General features: G+C 42.2%; 1 protein-coding gene across 1 annotated transcript in view; it reads right to left on the bottom strand.

Moving 5' to 3' along the window:
• Window positions 1-4554: 4554 nt before the first annotated feature.
• Window positions 4555-23750, bottom strand: part of LOC117825395 (alpha-2-macroglobulin-like protein 1) — a 37634-nt gene continuing 18438 nt past the window's right edge. The window contains exons 20-39 of the mRNA XM_034701227.1: window positions 21959-22034; window positions 21598-21766; window positions 21221-21446; window positions 20986-21112; window positions 18052-18173; window positions 17369-17420; window positions 16386-16469; window positions 16102-16278; window positions 15878-15959; window positions 13379-13535; window positions 10847-10921; window positions 10488-10653; window positions 9897-10093; window positions 9590-9805; window positions 7798-7916; window positions 7090-7180; window positions 6912-6980; window positions 5221-5332; window positions 5012-5053; window positions 4555-4860 (exon numbers count right to left, since the gene is read on the bottom strand). Coding sequence (XP_034557118.1) covers window positions 4838-4860; window positions 5012-5053; window positions 5221-5332; window positions 6912-6980; window positions 7090-7180; window positions 7798-7916; window positions 9590-9805; window positions 9897-10093; window positions 10488-10653; window positions 10847-10921; window positions 13379-13535; window positions 15878-15959; window positions 16102-16278; window positions 16386-16469; window positions 17369-17420; window positions 18052-18173; window positions 20986-21112; window positions 21221-21446; window positions 21598-21766; window positions 21959-22034 — 2382 coding nt within the window. The 3' untranslated portion in view covers window positions 4555-4837. The remainder of the gene's footprint in view (window positions 4861-5011; window positions 5054-5220; window positions 5333-6911; window positions 6981-7089; window positions 7181-7797; window positions 7917-9589; window positions 9806-9896; window positions 10094-10487; window positions 10654-10846; window positions 10922-13378; window positions 13536-15877; window positions 15960-16101; window positions 16279-16385; window positions 16470-17368; window positions 17421-18051; window positions 18174-20985; window positions 21113-21220; window positions 21447-21597; window positions 21767-21958; window positions 22035-23750) is intronic.

The following is a 23750-nucleotide window of genomic DNA, read 5'->3' as shown; positions in this document are numbered from 1 at the left end:
CTGAGCCACATTTATTAATGATTAAACATCGACAAATTGAAAAATTTGAAAGAAACGTGAAGGAGTTTAGGTTGCAACAAGTGATGTTTACATTCACTATTGCTCAAGCTTGATGAGGTGAGACGTGTTCAAACAGCTGCTGAAGTGTCATCATCATAACCAAAAAAATCCTCATGCATTTGTCATTATTTGTTCAAACCACCGCACTCCCCTGGGGCTTAAAATAAATATGATGTTGGTCTAAGTAAGGCATACTAACTAATGGGGACCACGTCGTCTTCATGAGTGCTGCAGCCACATGAGGAATATTCTGTTCTACCCAGAGAAACTGTTCTCTGAAAGCCTGTGCACGCACAAACTAGATTCAACCAAAAAGAAAGGCCAAAAACAAAAAACACTTATTCAATTGTTATGTTACATATTCCTCGTGCAGCGACGGGGCAGCAGGTTTTATTTTGTCTGGATGTTCGGTGAACCTTGAATTTGTGTTGCTGTGATATGTTGTTTTTCATCCTGGAAGTGCACATTCAGCTGACCTACTTGTGTGCTAAAAAAAACCTTGAACTTTTAACTGCACGGGTCAGCTCCGATCCTTTTATGCAAATGAGTTATTTGCTCAAATAAATATAATGTATTTACTAAAAGAGAACAAGGAGCTCTGTTGTTCCTGCACCTTGCTTTACAAGGAGCTGCCCTGTCTGAGCAAACAGCGACGTCCTCAGAGTTTGACGTCACTTCATACATCGTTGCAGATAAACGACAGACACTTTGCTGCTGCAGCTCGGCTGCCTGCTTCTTACTGTAATGCAGCTCTTTGGGAGGTGTGTGGACGTGAAGTGTGTGTGTTCACACAGGCGAGGGTATTAGACATTCAGGCTAAAGCAGACTGTTTGTTTCATGTCTCTCATCTCTAAATCCAGGGAGGGGCTCATTAAATCTGGCTCCTCATCTCTGCCTGATGAATTCTTTATTACAACAGTGTGTTCACCCTGAGCGCCTACAAAGATATCATATAAAAGTTCTGTTAACTGGGGCTTGATGATCTCAATGAGATGATCTTTTACAGCTAAAAGCTCCCTCTGCACAGCCGGCTGGAGCCTTTGCAGAAAGAGAGAGCACATGGACGAAACATCCACCAGTATGAACAAAAGTTAGACACTGCACAGGGATTTAGATGTTCAAAGGAGGAGCTTACGCCTCTGGGCCATGCTGGGCCCTCTTGTGTCGGAGAATGAAATCTGTTGTTTAACAAGCTTTTATTGGAATCCACACTTCTACCAAAATGTTGAAGATCAGGGACAAACAGAAAGCCGCGGTGGTGGTACATGAGCCAGCGATGAGCAGTCAGTTAGGCCATATCAGACTGTATGATTCCTGTATTGGTATAAAAACATCCAGGGGTTGTGTGTTCGTATGTGTGTGTGTGTGTGTGTGTGTGTGTGTGTGTGTGTGTGTGTGTGCAAGAGCAGGGATTTGTTGACCCTCTGGTGGTCTTTGGTATTTGTATAGCGCCAAATCACAACAAACGTTATCTCAAGTCGCTTTTACAAACAGAGCAGGTCTAGACCACTCTATGTCAAATTATGAACAGAGACCCAACACCAAGACTGGATAAGACTCAGTCTGATCTCACCTTAATCCACCATGAGCATTGCACCTCGCAGCATTTAGCAAGTTACAGTGGAGAGGAAAAACTTCCTTTAACAGGCAGAAACCTCCAGCAGAACCAGACTCATGTTAGACACACATCTTTGTTCTAAAGCCCATGCGTGCTTTAGAGACCTGGACACTGTATTTTGGGTTCAGTTTGCAGAGTGTCACGTTAAGGAAAATGTCCCATCAGATACTTCTGTGTTGTTAAATGTCTGCACCCTGCCACTTGTTGGTGCTGTAGCTTCAGTTGACATCTGCCGCCTTGATCTACTACCTGGATGTAAACAAGAACAGAAAAAAGTCTCGCCCTGTCAGGATATTTGGATTAATAACCAGCTCACTGCACATTATCTTTCTAATTACAGACCAATGATGTAAAAAGAGGTGATATCAAATATTTGTAAGCCCCATCATGGAGCAACCAAGAAAATGACCACTCAAAATGAACCATCCGATTCTACCTTGATTTGAAGATAGAGCCAGCTAAACAAAGTTTTTTATTCACATCTGATGTGATGAATGGTGAGTTTGAATACCTTTTTTATAACAGGGTGGACTTGGAATCTGCTGTTTTGGTCATGTTTCATGTTCTCTCTCCCAGGAGTGTGACACGTGGGCGTTGTGGCAGGCAGGTGCATGTATTTACTGCACGCTGACATCAATTTGAACCCTCCCCCTGTATGCCTCAACATAATTTTAGTTTTTCAATTTTCTTTTTATTTAAGTTCAAGATAGATTTATGCAGCACATTCTCAAATGAGCACTTTTTTTCACAAGAAAAAAAAACAAAGAGGACAGACAAAATTACAACAAACAAAGAAAACACAACAGTCCATGTGTAGCAGTGAACTAAGAGAGTTAAAAGTAAAGCTGTAGATTTACCTGAAATCCGTTCTATGGGGGTTAATGAACTCAATCCATCACGTCCAACATTTATCAAAAACATCACTTTTGAGCCTCAAAGTAAACGTTAGTTTTTCCATTACAAAAATGTCATGCATCACATTAAACCAATCTACTAATGCAGGTGAATCCTGACATAACCACTTTTACGTTATGGCTTTTTTGCTGGCCACCAGCATTACTCTAAACATGTACACTCTGGAAAAGCCGAGAAGTTGAGGTGGCATCCTACCCAGATACAGTACTTGAAAACATAAATCCATCTTGATTTTTAGAACTTGTTCCATGCTATCTCTGATTGACTTCCAGTAATTTTCAATCTCTGAACAATCCCAAAACACATGAAAGTGGTTTGCTCTCTGAGTCTCACACCCTCTCCAACATGCTGTCTGCCCCTCTGAATGTTTTTGTACAGGTGTTATAAAAAACCTAACCAAGTTCTTCCAATTGTACTCTCTCCAAGACAGGGAGTTGGTTGACTTCCATTGCTTGGCATTTAAATCCTCCCACTCCTCCATCGAGATTGCAAAGTTACCCTCACGTTCCCATTTCTCCTTTATGTAGGATGTACTCACTCCTCTTAACTCCTGGAGGCCTTTGTATAGCTTAGAGATAGTTTTGAAACTTGGCTGGGATTTGTAAGCTGAAATGAAAATTTTTAATATACTAGACCCAGACCTAGAGTTTTCCAAACTTTCTTTGCTGAGCCTCCACATAATTTAACTAATAAATCACCCTGCCACCGCCACTGAGTCCAAACATGTTCACACTAAGTTTTGATTTAAAGCTGATTTTTTTTTTTTTACTTATAAATGATTTGTTTAAGCAGCTAAAACATGTCCTTCAGATTCGATGATTGGTAACGTGAACAACAGTGACAACAGTATTCTTAGATCGGCCTTTTTGAATGGGTGTGTATGTGGTTTCCTGTACTTCCGGAGCCAGCCTCAAGCAGATCCTTGATGAACTGCAGTTTTTCCGCATTGGACTGACCGGAGGTTGCCGTCTGGTCCTGACTGAAGTAGTGTTTTTTTGACCAACACCTCATTCATGTCTGGTCTGGTCGGACACAAGCGAGCCGGATGCGACCCTGGTGGTGAGGCTTTCAGCAGTGTGTCTGCCCCCTGGTGGCTGGCTGCAGTACAGGTAAAAAAATCCATCGCAGTCAAACTTTAAAAAATAAATACACGTCGTACAAATGTTTTTCACATCCGTATGCTGTGGTGATATGTAGTTAGTATTTGACTGTTTTGTGTTCAAGGCCTCTTTTTTCTGAAAAGTTTCTTTTTCGTTAGTTATTAGAGTTTAAAAAACAGGGTTTTACTTCCTGTTTCCTTTGATTCACAGCCGCCGTAGAGTGAAACTTCAAAGGACACACAGCGTCTTGTGATGTCACGCTGTAGGGCGGAGCTTATTACAGTGGCTTCACAGGCTCTGGCTGCACAATGGCTGCGCCCAGGAGAGGGATTTTTTGGCTTCAGAACTGTACAACGGGAAGAGGCGGAGCATCGCTGTCCATTTTTATTTACAGTCTATGGTCGGACCTACCTCCTTGCCCTCTCATGGCGGTTTTGGGGCATTAAAAACTGCAGTTTAGAAATCATCAGTCTTGTTGTTGATGGTTTAATTTGCTTTTGTAGGTCATAGAGATGCATCGTTTTCAATTTCACACCGCTATTCAACCAGTGAAAAACTCCTCACAGGAGCTTTAAACAGAACGAGCTTCAGTATCATCCCCCTTTTCCTGCTCACACCTGAACAACCTTTAATCAAGTACCACTGTTGTTTCATATATCGGTGCAGTGATGAAGATAATTGATGTTGGCTATTGTTGTGGTGGCTGACATATTGACACATTTATTGATTGAGAAGTTTATTAGGGGACCTGTCGTAGCCCCCGGGCACACACACTCACAGTCAACACTCGTACCTTGTGTGCCCAGTGTGATAATCTGGTTTTCTGAGTCTATAAAAAAATGACCATCACAGGACATGGACTGCTTTTCTTAATCTTTGAAGGTTTTATTGTGAAGGTCCCAGTGTTTGAAAGGAGAGACAGCAGTAAGGAGAGGCAGGTGACTGATTATTAGATCATTACTGACAGGATGATGAACAGCAGAAACTCCCTCTGACAGATCAGAAACAGAAGGATGATGTTAATATAAAACAAAGAGAAGAAGGAAAAGTCAGAGAAAAAGGTTTCTTTCTCTTTATTTGGTGATTCTTGCAGGAAGGAGAGAAGTCCATTCTGGCTTTTCTGCAGGATTGTCATGTGTCCGTTTTAACCCTTCTTGGGGACTTCACCTGGAGAGGAAACACATTTATTACATACTGCACCTTCAATCCACCATCATGCACCTTTAAGTACACAGTTAGGCAGCTTTTATTTTCAGTATTAAAGCTGCATCAGGAGAAATGGCTTTTGTTTCTACATTAGTATTTAAATGTTACTTGCTCTCCAAGCAGTAATGGTTGTATTCAGTGACGGCTTCATCACCTGTAAACAAAACACATTCAATAAACCAGGGTTTAGGGTGCATGTTGTTCAGTCATATCTGCATTTAAATCATACACCTCCAGTCAATATCACAAACATTTTCCATGCATTTGTAGTTAAAGGAAGTTGAAGGAAATCAAACATCCCACAAACACTGAGTCTCTTACTTGGCTGGTAATAATCGTAGACTTTGACCACAGCTGGTTTCATGTTACTGACTTCCATTTCTGCATCTCCCTCCAGTGTTAAACTGTACATCATTGGGCTTTCTGGACGGAGCTGTGGTTTAAAAAGAAAAGAACAGTGTGTCATCCTGTCTCTTTTACGTTCACTCACACAGAAAGAGAGAGGAGCTGTTTGGATGGTGTATCGCCACATAGCCAGGTGGACCAGTCTGGTGCCCCTTTTTAAGACTTTTCTACCTCACAGGGTTATAATCATGCATTTAAAGGTGACATATCACACTTTTTTCATCAATATATATTGGTCTAAGAGGTCCCCAAAACATGTCTTTAAAGTTTATGCTCAAAAAAACACTTTGAAATCAGATTTTGGCATGCCTGAAAAACCCTCTTCTTCAGTCCTCCTCAGAACACTCTGTTTTCTCTCTGACCACGCCCCCTCAGGAAGTGGATGTGCCTTGGCTGTCCAGCATGTTGGTCTAATTTTTACATGTTGGCTGAATATACACGGCTGCTCACAGACCTGCGTTACTTCAACCCTCTGAATCTGATCCAGAATCTGATCCTGACGGAGAGGCGCCTGCAGCAGGACCTTTCTGAAGGATTGGTCACAGATTTTGTGTTTCTTGTTGTTTTATTTATCAGTATGTTGATGTGTGTCTTGGTACACAGCTACGAACATGTAGCTATGTGGCTATGCTAAGTAGCGCTAGCACTTATCCATGATAAATAAAAATCATCCACTAGATCTTCAAATCTGCAGACGTGGGGAGTAAAACCGACCTTTGTGTTTATTAAGACAGCCTACAACTAGCATGCCTCCCTCCTAAGCTCCTTGTTAGCACACATTTGTGCAGGTAATGAAAAACGGAGGAGGGATTCAGTATTATTTTATACAGTCTATGGGCTGAACAAGCTCCGAGCTCTGACTCCGTGACAGACCGGATATTGTTGTTACGTAACAAAAACACGGAAGTCTGAAACGGCTCGTTTCACACACAATTACAGAAAGGTGGAGAAATCAGAACAGGGGCAGAATGGAATTTTAACATTCTCGGGGGGTTTGTAGACAGGGACACATATTTCAGGTAGAGAACCATTAAAAAGTCCATTTTGCATGATGTGTCACCTTTAAAGAACAAACAGTATATACTATTAAGTAAAAAAACCTTTGATTGAAACGTCTTCTAATTTTAAGAAAACAGCGGAGGCGGGTGGTGTGAGTCTCTGGGGATTGCTTGTGGGCAGTGTGTGCAACCATACCCCACAACTATCAGTGCTATCCAACCCGGACCCAGATAAGCGGTAGAAGATGGATGGATGGATGGGTTTGTGTTTGACCACGGTGGAATCATGTTGGGTTTCTCAAAATAAATAATTCAAAGTGTCCTGAGAAAAGTTTTAACATCGTTTGATGCTATATAAATAAGAACGGTTGTTTCTCAGTGTATGCTTTCTGATTCTCAATTGTTGCAGGATTTAAGGTTGAGTCAATTTTGAGCACAATATAAGGTTTGTTTTGATGACCAAACCGTCTCCCAAACTCCCTCAGAAACAGAGATTCAAGTGCAAACTATGTGAAGAGTGTCTAAAAAGCATCTTCAGTGTTTGAGAGTAGTTGAAAAAAGTTGTGATGCACAATGAGCACTGTTTCACTATCAGCCTGTGCTTCTTACCGCGTCTAAATAGGCGATGGCGTGTCCGGTCTCCACATCCACACGCTTCACTGAGTCCTCCTCCAGAAGCTGAAAAAGTACAGACTGACCTCAGTTGACTCAAATATGTGGCAGGAGCTACATCAGTACAGTCTAATATCATCAATGCTTTGTGGTATGCAGCTGAGGAAGAACTGACCTGCTTCAGAGAGCTCGGATCCGCAACGTATCCGGACAGCATTTTGATGTCCAGGATCACCATGTTTGTCTCTTCTCTCGGGCCCTGGTAGCTGCACAAACACACGCACACACGCACGCACACACGCACACACACACACACGCACGCACACACACACACACACACACACACACACACACACACACACACACACACACACACACACACACACACACACACACACACACACACACACAGTTCATGATGTGCCCTGCTACATGGTTCTTCTCATGGTCTCCTCTTGCAGCTAATGATATTCAAGCCCACAGAGTTCTGCAGCTCCGTGAAGTTTGACCAAGTTTTAGTTTTACTGAGATGAGCTGCGCTGTGCACTCTCTTCCTGACCGTGCTAATTCTAACCTGACACACCAGATAGACTGTCTGACATGAGACCACTATCATCTCTCTCTCTTCATCTCCCTCTATCCCTCTCTCCAACACGGTCTCAGCAGATGTGTGTCTAACATGAGTCTGGTCCTGCTGGAGGTTTCTGCCTGTTAAAGGAAGTTTGTCCTTGCCACTGTAACTTTCTAAATGCTGCAAAGTGCTCTGCTCATGGTGGATTAAGATGAGATCAGACTCAGTCCTGTCTGGAAGATGGGACTGGATCTTATCCTGTCTTGATGTTGGGTCTTTGTTAATAATAGAACATAGAGTACGGTCCAGTACCTGACTTGCACAAAGAGGATGAGCTTCTGCGCGCTGGAGTCACACTTAGCAAAGGATTTTACAGAGATGGTGAAGCTGGAGAAGTCGGGAGGAGGGGGGATGTTATAATCCATCGAGATCTGAGGAGAGGGAAGACAAATTTGGATTCAAATTAAAAAATGTTGATTACATGTGACAGATGCTGTTTCACTCCAGCACAATAAAGTATTCAAGGAAGTACTTTCTATCCTTGAAGTGGTCAGGACCACAGTCATACAGATTTCCTGTAAATATTCGGATGATAACAGAATATTTCATAATAACAAACATTTTGAAATACTGATACGTCAGAGAGCAAAGGCCTCCTCATGTTTTTTTCTTGAATATTTTTGCAGCTTTTAATGTGTTTTTTTTACTTGTGTGATGCAACCATAGACTGTATATATATATATAATGGACAGCATCGCTCCGCCTTTTCCCATTGTACGGTTTATGAAGAAAGCTGCCATCTTGTACATTTTCTGCAGCCAGAGTCTGCGCAGTAGGGAATTTGTGTGTTTCCACGGCAACAAGCTCCGCCCTACAGCGTAGTATCCCGAGGTCCTACAGAGTTTCTCTCTACGGCAGCTGTCAATCAAAGCAAACCAGGAAGTAAAACCCAGTTTTTTAAACTCTAATAAGTAACGAAGAAGAAACTTTTCAGAAAAAAGAGGCCTTGAACACAAAACAGTCAAATAATAACTACATATCACCACAGCATACGGATGTGAGAAACATTCGTACCACCTGTATTTATTTTTAAAGTTTGACCGCAGCCCCATTCAAATGAATGGGGGAGAGAGTTTTTGACCTATACTGCAGCCAGCCACTAGGGGGAGCAGCTTTTGTGGCGGCCTCACTTCGAGCCGAGCGAGATGACGTCCATTTTATATGTAGCTCTAGCGAATGTTCAGACAGGAAGACTATAAAGCATCACAGCAGTTGTTTAACTCTACTCTCCCTCGTTCAATAGCTCACCCGCTTCCAGCTGCACGCTCCAGAGCTGTCATTGGTTAATCAGCGGCGGCTGTCATCCAATAGCTCAGTGGCCAACCTTATTGTCAGCCTATCAACTTTCTGCTGTCTTTTTAAATGTGTCTCTCTCTCCAGCTAGTTCCTTCTTGCATTGATGGTGCGCACCCCTCCACCTCCCCATCTCCACCTGGTGTCTGCAAGTCTTCCATTCCTAGAATTCATCAACCACCTCCACCAGTGTCTGGACTCTAGGGGGATTTCTTCTGCTGCCAAATTCACACATCCTACGCTGACAAAATTATACCCATAGAGTCCTTACTCCAAAGATTTCTGTCAAGTTTCAGTATTCATTAAGTTGTAATAAATAACATTTAATCTTCAAACTGTGTCTCTCCTGATTGATAGACAGTCTATGGATGCAGCGCTGAAAAACTGTGCAGTCTGCATGTTCCCTCTGTGCATGCACAGGTTCCCTCTGGGTATTCACGTCTTTCATTGCCTTCAGTTGCAAGTGTGTGAGTGTGTGAGTGTGTGAGTGTGTGTTTGACAGGTGTATCAGCCCTGTGATTGACAGGAGACCTGTTATTGGCCTCTCATGTAATAAAAGCCGGGACAGGCTCCAGCTCCCCGTGACTCCAGATGGGAAAAGCAGAAAAGATAATGGATGGATGATAGTTCCTTGACTCTAACAGCTCTTCAGTTTCTCTATAATTTCATTCTGACCTTCATCTCTGTCTTTGTTACACCTCCCTCACATGTTCCTCTTATCTTGTCTGTTAAGTCCTGTTGTTGATTGTACCTGCACCAGCACACAGCTCTTCCCCTCGGCCTTCACCGTGTACTCTCCGGGAACCTTACTCAGACTCTTCTCCTGGTACAGCAGTCTGTTACTCTGGTCCACAATGAACTCCATGCTCTTGACTCCCGGTGATGTCACAGTCACTGTAGTTTTGCCCTCCTTGCTGTAGGTGGCAGCACTGTACTTAGCCAGAGCCTGGAGGGCCACCACGGTGTCCTGAGGAGCAGAGAGAGGCGGTGTGTCATTAAAAAACACACAGGGGGGATAAAGGGTTTCTCATGAAGGGAATCTGTGGAGTCTGCTCTACCTGCGTGGAGGAGAAGCCGCCGTATTGATTCTGCTGCTGAACGAGCCAGCGGATGATGCTGGCAGAGTAACCGAGCTCGAAGCCTGGCAGGGTGGGACCGGAGAGCAGAGCCAGCAGCACGTAGGAGGTCATCTCCACCTCCAAAGAGTCCAGACGAGACTTTGAAGCCCCGGCTCGGACCCAGTGACGAGTGCCTCCTGCCAGACAGAGCAAAGGAGGCATCAGTACATCAGCAGAGAGTAACTCTGTGTGCTTCATCTTGATGAATGAGTGCACCTGATTTCAGAAAGGATTGTACAGATTGAAGTCTTGATTCCACAGCATATGTCTGTGCCATGGTTTTGCTTTGACTGAGGGTGCATGCTCTGCCCCACCACAGGCATGTGAAGCACTTGGGATATCACAAAACCATGTGGGAACTACAGAAGATCACGCAGGAGTATCGACTATCTGTGTGTCATTATGTTTAAAGTCTACATTTTTGTTATACTTTGTTGTTCTGTTACCTTCAGACACAGTTAACAGATAAAAGTCCTGTTGTGATGGATGCGGGTCAAACATTTAGTGAAGTGCAGACGATGGTTCACTCACCCTCTGTGTTGGACTTCAAGTGCAGCTCTTGGATGAGTTTGCTCCTCATCTTCTCATCTTTAGCCAGAGTGAAGGTGTAGGACAGCAGGGCGGTGGTGTACAAGTTGTCCACCTTACCATCCAGTGCTGTCTTCAAACAGCCCAGACATTTCTCCACCACGGGATCCTAAATCACCACAGAGAGACGCAGAGATGACGGAGAGCTCAGGGGGGCATGCAGACATGTACGCATGTTGGCAACACAAGGTTAGAAGTAAACACCTCTGATGCATTTTAAAGTGATTTCAAATAAAGGGTGATGTTATAAAAAACAGAGGTGATTAGAGTTTGAGGTAAACATGGAGGGATGGCAGACTCACCGAGGCCTTGATGTTCAGCTCCAGCATAGCAGCCGCGACGTAAGCTGTCAGCGTCACGTCATCCTTCACTCCTCCCTGACAGAAAACAGTTGTTGGAAGTATTTTAAAGGTGACATATCACGCTTTTTTCATCAATATATATTGGTTTAAGAGGTCCCCAAAACATGTCTTTAAAGTTTATGCTCAAAAAAACACTTTGAAATCAGATTTTGGCATGCCTGAAAAACCCTCTTCTTCAGCCTCTGTTTTCTCTCTGACCACGCCCCCTCAGAAAGTGGATGTGGCCTCGGCTCTCCAGCATGTTGATCTAATGTTTACATGTTGGCTGAATATACACGGCTGCTCACAGATAGTGTTACTTCAACCCTCTGAATCTGATCCAGAATCTGATCCTGACGGAGAGGCGCCTGCAGCAGGACCTTTCTGAACCATTGGTCACAGATTTAGTGTTTCTTGTTGTTTTATTTATCAGTATGTCGACGTGTGTCTTGGTACACAGCTATGAGCATGTAGCTATGTGGCTATGCTAACTAGCGCTAGCACTTATCCATGATAAATAAAAATCATCCACTAGATCTTCAAATCTGCAGACGTGGGGAGTAAAACCGACCTTTGTGTTTATTAAGACAGCCTACAACTAGCATGCCTCCCTCCTAAGCTCCTTGTTAGCACACGTGTGCAGGGAATGAAAAACAGAGGAGGGGTTGAGTTGTATTTTATACAGTCTATGGGCTGAACAAGCTCCGAGCTCTGACTCCGTGACAGACCGGATATTGTTGTTACGTAACAAAAACACAGAAGTCTGAAACGGCGTGTTTCACACACATTTACAGAAAGGTGGAGAAATCAGAACAGGGGCAGAATGGATTTTTTTCATTTTCAGGGGTTTGTAGACATGCCAGGGAAACATATTTCAGGTAGAGAACCATTAAAAAGTCAATTTTGCATGATATGTCACCTTTAAATAAAATCTGAAGACTTATTTTGGGAGTTGGAGGTGGAGTTTTGTTCACTGTTTATTTTCTGTTATTGTTTTTCCTTTATCTAATCGACTACCAAACCTAACAACCCGTGTAATACTAAGTGTAATGTGTGTTCTAACACAATTCTGCAACATGTCAGTCGTTTCAGACTTTGCAGAGCCAAAGCAGGTCTGTGAAAACCTTATCACAATATAATAGTTGAAATTATAAGTCTAAAGGGAGGCTACTTTGGAACACAGTTTTGCAGGATGAATGCAAAAAGTCAAGCTATTGAACCCCAAGCGTATCATATTTGATACCTCAGTTTTTGAGGTATCACATCATCTACATCATCAGTGTGATATATTTTTTCCATAAAATCCTGATGTATACAATCAGATACATGCAGTGCACAGATAATCCACCAGGTGTGTTATTCATGCACCAGACGGACGTCATTTGAGACATCCAAAAATGTCAGCTGTGGATCAGAGACCCACTCAAGGTTTTTCAGGGATATTTTTAACAATTTTTAAAAAAGGTTTGAATGAAAGAAACTTTCAAATTTGTACTTCAACTTTAATAGGAATAGTTACTGGATTGATGCAATGTGAAACTAATATTTCATTACTTAACTTAACTTACTTAAAATGATACAGGAGGTATATAAGGCAATTTATTTGGAGATCTGTCAATCAAAATGTATTATATTTCATACATTATGCATTCCATAAAGAAACATTCAGTCTTTTTATTATTTAAGAACATGTTTAAATGACATAATTCAGTACATTTAGTACTGAGTAGAAATTGAGATCTTTATAGCTTATATTGTATTTTTATATATGAAACCTGTTGAATCTTGATGATTGATGACTGGTTGAATGTTCCCATGGCTCCCTAGTGAATAATTATCTTTTGCTCATTGAATTCCACTAAAAAATTAACAATTCAGAGAAGATATACACATAAATTAGTTTTTTTTGTTGTGCAGTAGATACAGAATATCTATGACATTGTCGTGCAATATGGAAAAAAATAACTTCTATGTTTGAAATTACTTTGGGACAAATTGGAAGGAAACTCAAAGTTTAATAGGCTCAAAATTTTGTTTTTTAAACTTTGTGCAATAAATTTGCACCAGAATGCCTAATGTATCACATATGACACAAATTCAATCTCATATATGAATATTGCTATTTAATTCATTTTTTAAGATTATTTGTCAGAAGGTCCAATAAACAATCCATTTTCAAATAATTAAAATGTTCTGGCAATTATTTGATGGTTCAGGCTTTACAGAGTTAAGCAACTGCATTGCTTAGATGTTAATAAAGAGTTGTAATGATGCACCCTCATGCATCTTTGTTGTTTAGACAGTATGAATTTGTGAGTAAAGGTTGTGTAACATACTATCCCTTGCTAACAGGATGATACTGCATGACTCACCGTCTGAATCCTTCTTTGATTGGTTGTTACACACCACACACACACACACTCGTTTGCACCCCAATAGTGTCATCCACACTGGAGATAAAGGAAGTCAATGAAGAGGGAAATCTTCCCCTACCTTCATGGCGTTGTGGAAGAGTTTCCCCACAGATTTGATGCAGCCGTCTGGACCCTGCTGTTTGGAAAGCCATGCCCTGGCTTGGTCGATGTGTTTGTTCTCCACATATATGAACTGACGTGCCTGGGCGAAGGACTTCATGACAAAAGCAGTCAACCTAGAAGGACAAGCACACATCAATGGAAATGTTAATGTAACATCCCCAGGGTGATACCTGATGATTAAAATCAACATGATATTTTTATTGATAACCAAATCCTGCAAACCAAATGTAGTTTAGTGTGGGTATAAGCCTTCCAAAGGGGAAGGAAGTCCTGTTAATGAAAGGTTCTTCAGCTCCAGGGTCAAAGAGAGTCTCTTTCCAGGTTTCTAAAAGTGCACCTGATTTCTCTAGATACTTATGGAGATAACTAAATGGGATACATGACTGATATCAAGAGCTTAGAGAATCCAAATTCCCAAGGAGAAAGAGTGCTCAGGTTTAAGCCAGTTTAGGACTATATCCCTCCTAAGATTGATGTGTGGTATTTTCAGATCTGGAAAATGAGTTTTGGCACAGGGCCACAAAGCCTTGAAAATCTTTTATTTCTCCCAAATAAAACAACAGTTTGTTACAGATGTATGGTTGAGCTATGTAACAGTTTTAAATAAAAAATCTTGCCTGATTAAAAAGCTCCTTCTCTCTCTCTTGGCTTCATGTTGTTCGACTCTTTTAATCTCAATGTGAGTCCATCAGTGGCAAAAGCAAGCATTGGGAGGTATTTGGTTTTTGTCCTGGTTAATTGCAAAGCAGCCTTTAAAGCACCACTCAGTGATGCGAACTAAAGAAATCGACTGGAGCAAATCCAAACTTTTTGCAACATTTTTGAAAACGTGGATCCATAGACATTTTGAAAAAAAAAGCGTTGCACAATATGACTCTCTGTCTCCTTAGTGTGAAACAGTTAGTTGCTATCTTTATCCGCCTCACAGGAGACTTCCACCAGATCCGTGTCAGACCCACTGTGGTACGGCTCCATGCTCTCTCGTCTGTCAACACCAACCAGTTGCGTTTTTCAGAACGCCGGACAGCTGGAGTCATGTGACCGAGGTTTCCCCACTGTAATCACTGAATCAAGGATTCTCCTCCTCCTCTCCTAACCCATGTTGTCTTTCTGGTCCTCTGAAAACCTCTAACCTGTTGACTCCAGGCCTGGCTCCGCTCATCATGACGGTTTGTTGTTGTAGTTAAGTGAAATACGATCTGGTGATAACACAGAGTGTTTTATTCTGAAAATTAACTGGATGTTTTCATTTTGTTTTGGTGAAACCTGACTTCCTGTCCCGCGCCATCTGCTCTGTTGAGATTGATGCGTCGTGCTCCGGCATCCGGCAACAATAGAAGTCTTGTGTATCTGATCTGGAAGACTCGACCTGCCGGATCAGAGACGCAGCTGGAACGCAACGGAGCGGATCCAGTGGAAGTTAACACATTGACTAGAATAGAAACCTATCAGATCCTGTGCTGTGACGGATCGGAGACCGACCGGACACAGATCTGGTGGAATTTGGCTGTTAGGGGTTGGGTAAAAATTGACACGCTGTTAGCTTAATCTGGAAAATAGTTTTTGGCCTGGACAACCAAAACAATGAAGTAAAAGAGGCTAAAAAGCTTGGCGTGACACTGAAACCTCAAACAGCTCATCTCTGTTATAAACAGTCACATTTAACCCGCTCCTTCAACGACTGATGATCAGTGCAGCTCTGAATAAAGTCTGCGTATTTACTCATGCCCTATTGGAACTCTCTCTTTCAGAGTATTTTAATTGATTTAGACAATCCAATCCCATTTCCTGTTGGAAGTCTAATCTAACTCCAGAGTCCTAGTTTCTCCCCTCACCACAAACACACACCCACACACACTCACCGCTTGCCAAACTGCCCAGCACCCGCTCAAACAAAACGATCCCCCTGAGGCACTCTGCTTTAAGCCCATTAAATCCAAATGTTAATATTTTCTGGCAGGTTTCTAAACAAAGTAAATTATTAGGACACTTCCTGGTGCCAAACACCTCCCACTGCCTCTGCGTGTCATTTCAATATTCTCTCAACAAATCAAGTGTGAGATTTGAAAATGTTCACAGCTTTAAATAACATTCTTTAAATGTTCCTTGACCACTGATGCAACCGAACCATATCGTGAGTTATATAATTCTGATCATTTCTATTATTCATGTTATTTAGAGAAACTTGTAACCTTAAGATTTAGTGTCAGGTGTGTAAATCAAAGAGAGACAGTGGGTGGTTTCTGCTTCCTCCACAGTTTGAAAAACGGCCCCGATTCCCAAAAAGTTGGGACAGAATTTGATGGTTTCCAAATCATTTTTGGTACATGCTCCATAAATATTTAAAATAATTAACATAAGTGGACTGGTGATTTTCTTAAATTAGATCAAATGGAAATGTCTCTTTATCCATGTCATTATCTGAAGTTTATGTCTCCGATCAAAGAGTACTGACCAAGTGTTTCCAGATTTATCACTCTCTCCAAAGGCGCTGTAGGAACCGTCTCCATGCTTGTACTGAAGCTCCTTCTGATATCCTGCAACAAGAACATGAACAAAACCATCAATGGTAGAATAAATCCTCCCTGCAGACTAACAGGAAACAGCCCTGCTGCCTCCTGCAGCTGCAAAGGTCTGCAACTTTCCTCCTCCATCACAGAGGACTCATCAACATCTCACCTGCCTGCAGGAACGGTATCGCTATGTTCTGAATCTCCTGGGTCAGCTGTTTGGTGCTCTCCAGGTACTTGAGGATGAAGATGTTGGGAGCAAACTTCAACATGTTCTGCTCCCCGCAGCCATACGGCATCTGCAGAAGCTTATCAATGTTCTTCAGAGCTCGGCCCATCAGGTCACCTGCAGGAGGAACAGCAGAATGATTCCCACCATGCTCTCTGTCAGGGCTTAGTCAGTGTTAGCTGCTCCTTCAGATGCTTGTTCTCAGGTATAAGAGTGTCATTTACCCAGAACAGAGACAGTAGCCTTCTCTGACCCCTTCACAAAGAGCTCAGGCAACACAAGAGGAATGATCTGATCCACAGGTCCGTCTGGAAACGAGGACAGCAGAGAGGAACATTAGTGACACAAAGAAGAGAAGAGGAACATGAGCCTGATTTAAAACCTTATCAAGTCGTCCTGGTTTGCTCATTGTACAACAATTGTTGAGCCGGCGACCTCTGCGACGAGGACCACAGCCTCTGTATGTGGTGCGCTTAGACCACTAGGCCACCAGGGTGGCTGTGGCTCAGTGGGTAGTGTTGGTTGTCTTTCAATCGGAAGGTTGGCGGTTTGATCCCAGCTCCAGCAGTCGCATGCTGAAGTGTCCTTGAGCAGGACACTGAACCCCAAATTGCTCCCTCTGTTGTTCAGAGGTGTGTGAATGTGTACGAATGAGGTTAGCTAATACTGATGGTCCCTTACATTAGCAGCCTCTACCATCAGTGAGTTAATGACGACGAGTAGTGTGTAAAAGCACTTTGAGTAGTCAGACAGACTAGAAAAGCTCTATATAAGTACAAGTTCATTTACCATTTACCATTTACCACCATTTAGAATTAAATTGAAAAACAAACACTTCTTTGGGTTAGAATTAGAAAAGGTGGCATCTTGTTATTACTCCAGCAGTCTGCAGCACGTGTGGCACAGCATCACAGCTGCAGACAGAGGTGACCCTTTATTTAACCCGCCACTGAAACAGTGTGACAACGACGTCCAAGCTTTACCCTTTCAACTTCAGACCTACTTCGTTCAAACAAACTCAACCAAGTTCAATCGAGTCAGCTTTAACCTCTGACCCTGAGAGAGGTCTGTATAACAGATAAAGATGGATGCATTGATGCATTAATTGATTCATGAATGCATAGATTTCTCCCAGTTTGCACACTGCTCTAGAAAAGGAAAGTAAAGCTTCAGACAATAGATGCTGAGGTTGTCTGTGAACGCTCACCTGCAGGACAGAGGAGAGTGTTGTGACTGACCGTCTGTGGCGTCCCTTCAGCCTGGTGCAGAGACAGAGAGTGACGTTAGTAACAGGGTTCATGCACCATTTTTAAAGTCAAATTCAAGGCTTTCGAAGAACCCAATAAATATAATCTAAGACGGCAAAAACATTGAAGCAGCTTCTTTTAGCTCAGCCACACTGCTCTCTGTGTTCCCAGTTTCCCAGATCCAACGATGAGCTTCCGCAAAAAACATACTCAAAGGAAGTGCTTGGTTTACAAATAGGAAATAAAAAAGTGTAGTTTGAGTTGTTCTTTTTAATATGAAACACTTTTCCAGTTCACTTTATGGAAAAAGTCTGATTAAACATCAAAGCTGATGTGACGGACTTTTGGTTTGCGTTGATTTTGGCGCCTCCTGGAGGAAAGATATACATCGTGTCACTTTGCTGATCCTGTTCTATATGGAAGTATTACCTAACAAAAAATATGTTCTCACACTCCCACTGAATCCACAAAAAGATGTGATTGGTTGAGTGACACCATGTGATGATTAAAAGTGAATACATTGGTCGGAATAGAGCTGCGCTGCCTGAAAGAGGCCACTGTTAGATCACACACACTCATGATTTTAGAAATTATTGTCACAGTCTGTAACAGGTGCTGTGCGTCATGCCTGACGTATACTGACCTCCACCAGCAGCATGCGAATCACAGTGTCTTGTTGGCCCTTGTCGGGGATGGTCGCTGGCTTTCTTCCACACGGGGAGACATTCTTCAGGGCCTTTGCGCTGACCTCCAAACTCACCTGACCTGTGTGCACACATACAGGCTCTTACTCTGAAAGCTGTGTATTGATTACTGCTGCTGTGACAGTTTGTGTGCCGAGGCATCAGCTTCCTGTCTGCTATCCGACACATCATCCTCCCTTTCCTCCTTCCTCCCCCTTGTTTCCCATCTCATTCGTCCTCATTAATCCCTATTTGTTGCCTTATTATCCCTCACACTGCTCCATCTCCCAACCCCTCCCCTCCCTCCCTTCACAGCCCACAATCCTTCACACACAGGACAAGTACAGATCGCCCCCCGAGGGAGAGGTTTCTGAGTGTTTCGTCAGAGATACTACCTGACTTGTTAGTACAAGTGATTGTCAGCATTCCTCTAAGGGGGAGTTAGATGAGCGCAATTTGACATTCATCAGAGCCACGTCTCCATCCATGCTGATGGGGGCTGATAGAAACCCTCGGCTTTCAGGGCCAGGCAGCAGCACAAAAAACACAGCCCGCTTTCTTCGCTTCCAGCGGTGCAAACGCAGCAGCTGTCAGGGCCCTTAATGCAGATTAATTAGCTGCTTGTGTCTCATCTTTGTCACTCAGAGCGTGTGTTTGTTATCGGAGGGAACAAACAACATCAGGGTTTAATTATGAAGATGTGAAGGATTGCAAAAGATCATCAGTAACAGAATAACAGGCTGGCAGAGCAGAGCTGCACGGCTGGTGAGCATCGTTTCAGATGGTGTTAGAACAATTGTTGTACGGCGTTGATGGACGTGTGCCGGATTGAAACTAATGAAGTGATGTTTCTGCAGTCTTTGGGTTTTTACACCTCAAACTTCTGCACTCTCTCCTGCTGTTACTTTTACTGCTTCATTTGTGTAGGAAGAAGTATTGTCTCTTTCATGTGATTTGACTGTGGTTAATTTTACTTATTGAGCAAAGCCCGTGAAGTGAAGCTCGGCCTACAGAACATCAGCTGCTCTTAACACCTGTCCCTATCAGCTGATTACACCCATGCATGCAATTGGCAAATAGAAAAATGTGTGTTCTATTTAAACTGCTTCCTCCTGCCTTCTCTTGTTCCTTCCTTTGCAAAACCACTTAACAACCCTCCTCCACCCCAGCTCCTTATTTTCTGCTGTTTCATTTTACCAGTCGTTGATGCCTGCTCTCTGCTGCTGCTCTGCCTGCCCTGGGCTTTAATGCATGCATAGACTTTGTTATGTATCAATGTTTTGAAACTTTTTGTTTCATTAATTTTCAGTTCCACGTGTTTGTGATCATTTTGTATTCTTTTCCATTATGTTGTAGTTTAATGCTACTCATCGTTTATTTGCCCAGACACTTTGTTTATTTTGCATTTTCATTTTTGATTTCTATAATTGGCTTTTGATTTATAGATAATGTGTGGTTTTAAAGAATTGTTTTCTTTTTTTTTTGTTGTTGTGTGGACCCGAGGTAGACTAGCAGCAACACTGTGGAAGCTAATGAGGTCCGTGTACCTTCTGTTCATTATATTTCCAATTCTGAAACGCAAATCGAGAAAACAAAAGAACCTATTATGGATTTTTATATTCCCTGACAAACACGAAGAATCTAATCTATGTTAATCCAAAATGCAAAAATGCAGAAATATCTGTATAATTGTTAGAAAGATATTCACAGATACAAACCAACTTCACCATGTGATCATACAGATATCCCTGCTTTTTTCCCATTTTTTGGTTTAACATAGATTGGATTCTTTATGTTTATCAGGGAATATAAAAATCCATAATAGGAAAACAACACAAAATCCAATTTTATTGCTATATTTTAATGGAAAACAGCTTTTGTTTGTTTGTTTTAAAATCTGCCACATATATTGAAAAGAGACTGTTTTTTTGTTTCCCGATTTGAGTTTCAGAATTGGAAATAAAATGAACAGAAGGTACACGGACCTAATGAGGATCCCAATAAAGAATAAAGAATAAAGAATGCACCTGAAGGAGAGGGGAGGTGTGCTCTCCTTGCCTCAGGCTTTGGCATAAATAACATTTCATTTACATGTATTATTTGCAAACAAGAGAAAACATGCAACATCTGTTATTTAAAAGGCAAAAACAGTGAAATATTTTAAAGTCCTTACTAAAGCTGCAAAGTCATGACTTTTAAAGTTAAACATATTTCATTCATCAGCGCAACTGTGTCACATCAGAGCTGATTTACTTTAACCTGCTTACACTACCAGTCAAAAGTTTGGAAACACCTTCTCATTCAAGGGTTTGTATTTATTGTAATTATTGTAAACACTGTAGATTAATACTGAAGACATCCAAACTATGAAAGAACATATATGGAATTATTGAATGAAGAAAAAAGTGTTAAACAAAGCAGAATCTGTTTTATATTTTAGATTCTGTGAAGTAGCCCCCTTTTTCCTTCATGACAGCTTTGCACACTCTTGGTATTCTCTCAGTCTGCTTCATGAAGTGGTCTCATGGAATGGTTTCTAATTAACATGAGCCTTGTTAAGAGTTCATTTGTAGAATGACTTGCCTTCTTAATGTCTTTGAGACCATCAGTTGTGTTGTCCAGAGGTAGGGTTAGTACACAATGGATAGTCCTATTTGACTACTGTTTTAATCCAGATTATGGCAAAACCAATTTAGTTCATAGTTTTGATGTCTTCAGTATTAAACTATAATGTTGACAATAATTAAAATAAATAAAAAGCATTGAATGAGAAGGTGTGTCCAAACTTTTGACTGGTATGTGATTTGCAAATGTTGTAGAAATTCATTCTTGCACGGGTTTAATTTTAATTTGGGATTGAGGCAGCGTTATTTCTGCTCTGTTTGTGTGGATACCTAAAGCAGTTGGGGTCACTGTCCATTCGAAGGTCCTGCTCTCCTCACCACACAGACACACTTTGTACTGACAGCCTTTACACTTCTTTTCGGTGAACTGTTTGGAGTCAGCCAGTGTTACTTTCACCTGCACACAGAAACACACACTGAGTCTCTGAGACAAACATCTAAACCATTAAAACCAAAACAATCCTGTTTTATTCTGAAAATCTGCGTAATAATCTGAAATGTTTACCACGATGCATTTGGAGAGATAGTTGAAGACGGTGGCTCTGAGTGTGAACGACTCCCCTCGGATGACGGAGTACGGCAGCGTGAGGCTGACAAAGAAAGGCTTGAAGGCGGTCAGTCCGGTGTTAGGCGACACGCCGAAGCCCACAGGGGAGACGCAGAAAGCTCCGGCTACCCACTTAGTGATGGTGTCAGGGACTGTCTTGTTTACGTTCGTCCAGCCATCGTCTCTGATTGAACGCACAAGTAAGAGGTCAAGAAGCATGAATGACGACATTTAAATGCTGTGAGCTGAGATAAAGTAGAGCCTGCCGTGAGTTTTAACACATCTGTTTGAAAAAAGGTAAACGTCGATTTAATCAGTCAATATTTAATTATTACCCGACAGTAACTAGGTCCCAGATCCAGGTCTCAGGGAAGAAAGTCCTGGCGGTCTCCTTCGCCACTTCAGCTTTTGCCTTTACCTGGGCCGGAGCTGCTCGGAATGCTTGAGCCAAAATTTCAGGTTCTTGAAATCTCGCCACGGGTGCTCCCTCCAACGCCACTGGTACTGAGAATTCAAAGAAAACAACAAGTTACAAAAGTCAGATCACAGTGGAGGTGTGCTCTCCCCGCATCAGGTCATTAAGCTGAGCCTGTAGCACAGCGCACTCCAACAAAGCAGAGTTTTATTTTCTCCATTCTTTTTTCAGTATTTTGAATGTTTCATATCAGAGAACGAAGGAGAAGACAAAAAACATACAATGAAAAAAGGTGGGAGAAAGTTCTGGGCAGGGCTTATTCACGTCCATGTTGGTCACAATTTTGACTCCAATTTTCTAGAAGAGAGAGAGAGAGAAATAAACATTGTGAGGAATTACTCACAGAGAATGAAAATAAAGATGACTGTGAACCCAAAGTACTGACAGAAACTTAAATATGAAGAGTCAGGCTTTATCACACTCAGAATGTTGTTTAACTACAGTTGGTGTTTTATAAAGATGGACTTTTATTATGAAGGCAGCCTGTTAGAGCAGCCATTCTCAACCCTGGGGTCCCGACCCCAATGGGGGTCGCGAGATGATTTCTGGGGGTCGCCAAATAATTTTCGAAAAATATATCTAATATTATATTACAGAATTTCAGTCAGGGAGCTGTTCTAGTTGCTTTGTGCTTCATTACTTTTTCAAAATGCATTGTATCAACTAAATTTGTATGAATTGACCTGTGCGCGTGAGATCATGCTCCGTGACCCACGGCGGGAAAAAAGACAAAGAAAAACAAACCATTAACCTCGCGCTACATTTTGCAACAAGTTTGTTAGCTTTCTGATGCTGTAAAATGGAGCGATGGCTTAAGAGAAAAAGTGTTCCAGCTCGAGACTTGGGTCAGCAGCAGGGGTCTCAGAGTCAGTCACCAGACAGTCTGACAGCAGGACCACCCCCTGAGAAACGGATGGCACTGGGGCCAACTCCAGAGCTTCGAGGCTCCGTAAATATCAGCCCGACTTGGGGGTGGGGGGGATGGGGGGGGGGGTCGCGGACACCAGTGCATGTTAAATTGGGGGTCGCGACTCAAAAAGGTTGAGAACCGCTGTGTTAGAGGAACTTCTCTTCAGGGTTTGCTGACATATTGAGATATCGTCTTCATGAAGTGTTGTAAATATATTTATCATATAACATGTTGAGGTTTGACACCTTCCCTTGGAGGAGAAATTGTGGTTCATGCTTCTAGATTTTTTGCGTTTGCAGCGCTTTCTCAGATTCAGTGCCTCTGCACTGTTTCTCTTTCACAATGAGTTGCTTCCACCTTCTAATACAATACCACAAATTATGGAGGAGTGTGTGGATGTGCTCTACTTCACTGACTGATATGATAAATGGAGTGAGAACATAACTTCTGCGAGAATATTTTGGTTAGTTTGGACGCTACGCTCTACAAGTTAAGATGAACCTTTCGTCAACGTGACACAACCGAACAATGACACAACGTCCTGTGGAATCTGAACTTCAGACACAACTCATACAGAGCTGGTGCAATGGGCCAAACGATGAAATCTGAAGGACTCATCATGACCAAAAGACAAACTGACCAACATTCAAACGAGCAGCAGCTCAGCTTGCAGCCCCTCCAGGTGTGACAAGAGTTCTTGAACTTAATTTCCTAAAATCAAACAGATATTGTAGGTTTTAAAGATGACATGTCATGCAGAATGGACTTTTTAATGGTTCTTTACCTGAAATATGTTTCCCTGGCATGTCTACAAACCCCCCGAGAATGAAAAGAATCCATTCTGCCCCTGTTCTGATTTCTACACCTTTCTGTAAATGTGTGTGAAACGAGCCGTTTCAGACTTCAGTGTTTTTGTTACGTAACAACAATATCCGGTCTGTCACGGAGTCAGAGCTCGGAGCTTGTTCAGCCCATAGACTGTATAAAATACAACTCAACCCCTCCTCTGTTTTTCATTCCCTGCACACATGTGTGCTAACAAGGAGCTTAGGAGGGAGGCATGCTAGTTGTAGGCTGTCTTAATAAACACAAAGGTCGGTTTT

This window comes from Notolabrus celidotus, chromosome 14 (genome assembly GCF_009762535.1).
Source record: "Notolabrus celidotus isolate fNotCel1 chromosome 14, fNotCel1.pri, whole genome shotgun sequence".
Classification (NCBI taxonomy): domain Eukaryota; kingdom Metazoa; phylum Chordata; class Actinopteri; order Labriformes; family Labridae; genus Notolabrus; species Notolabrus celidotus.
The sequence above is the reverse complement of the archived record's forward strand: the minus strand, read 5'-3'. Positions and strand labels throughout refer to the sequence as shown.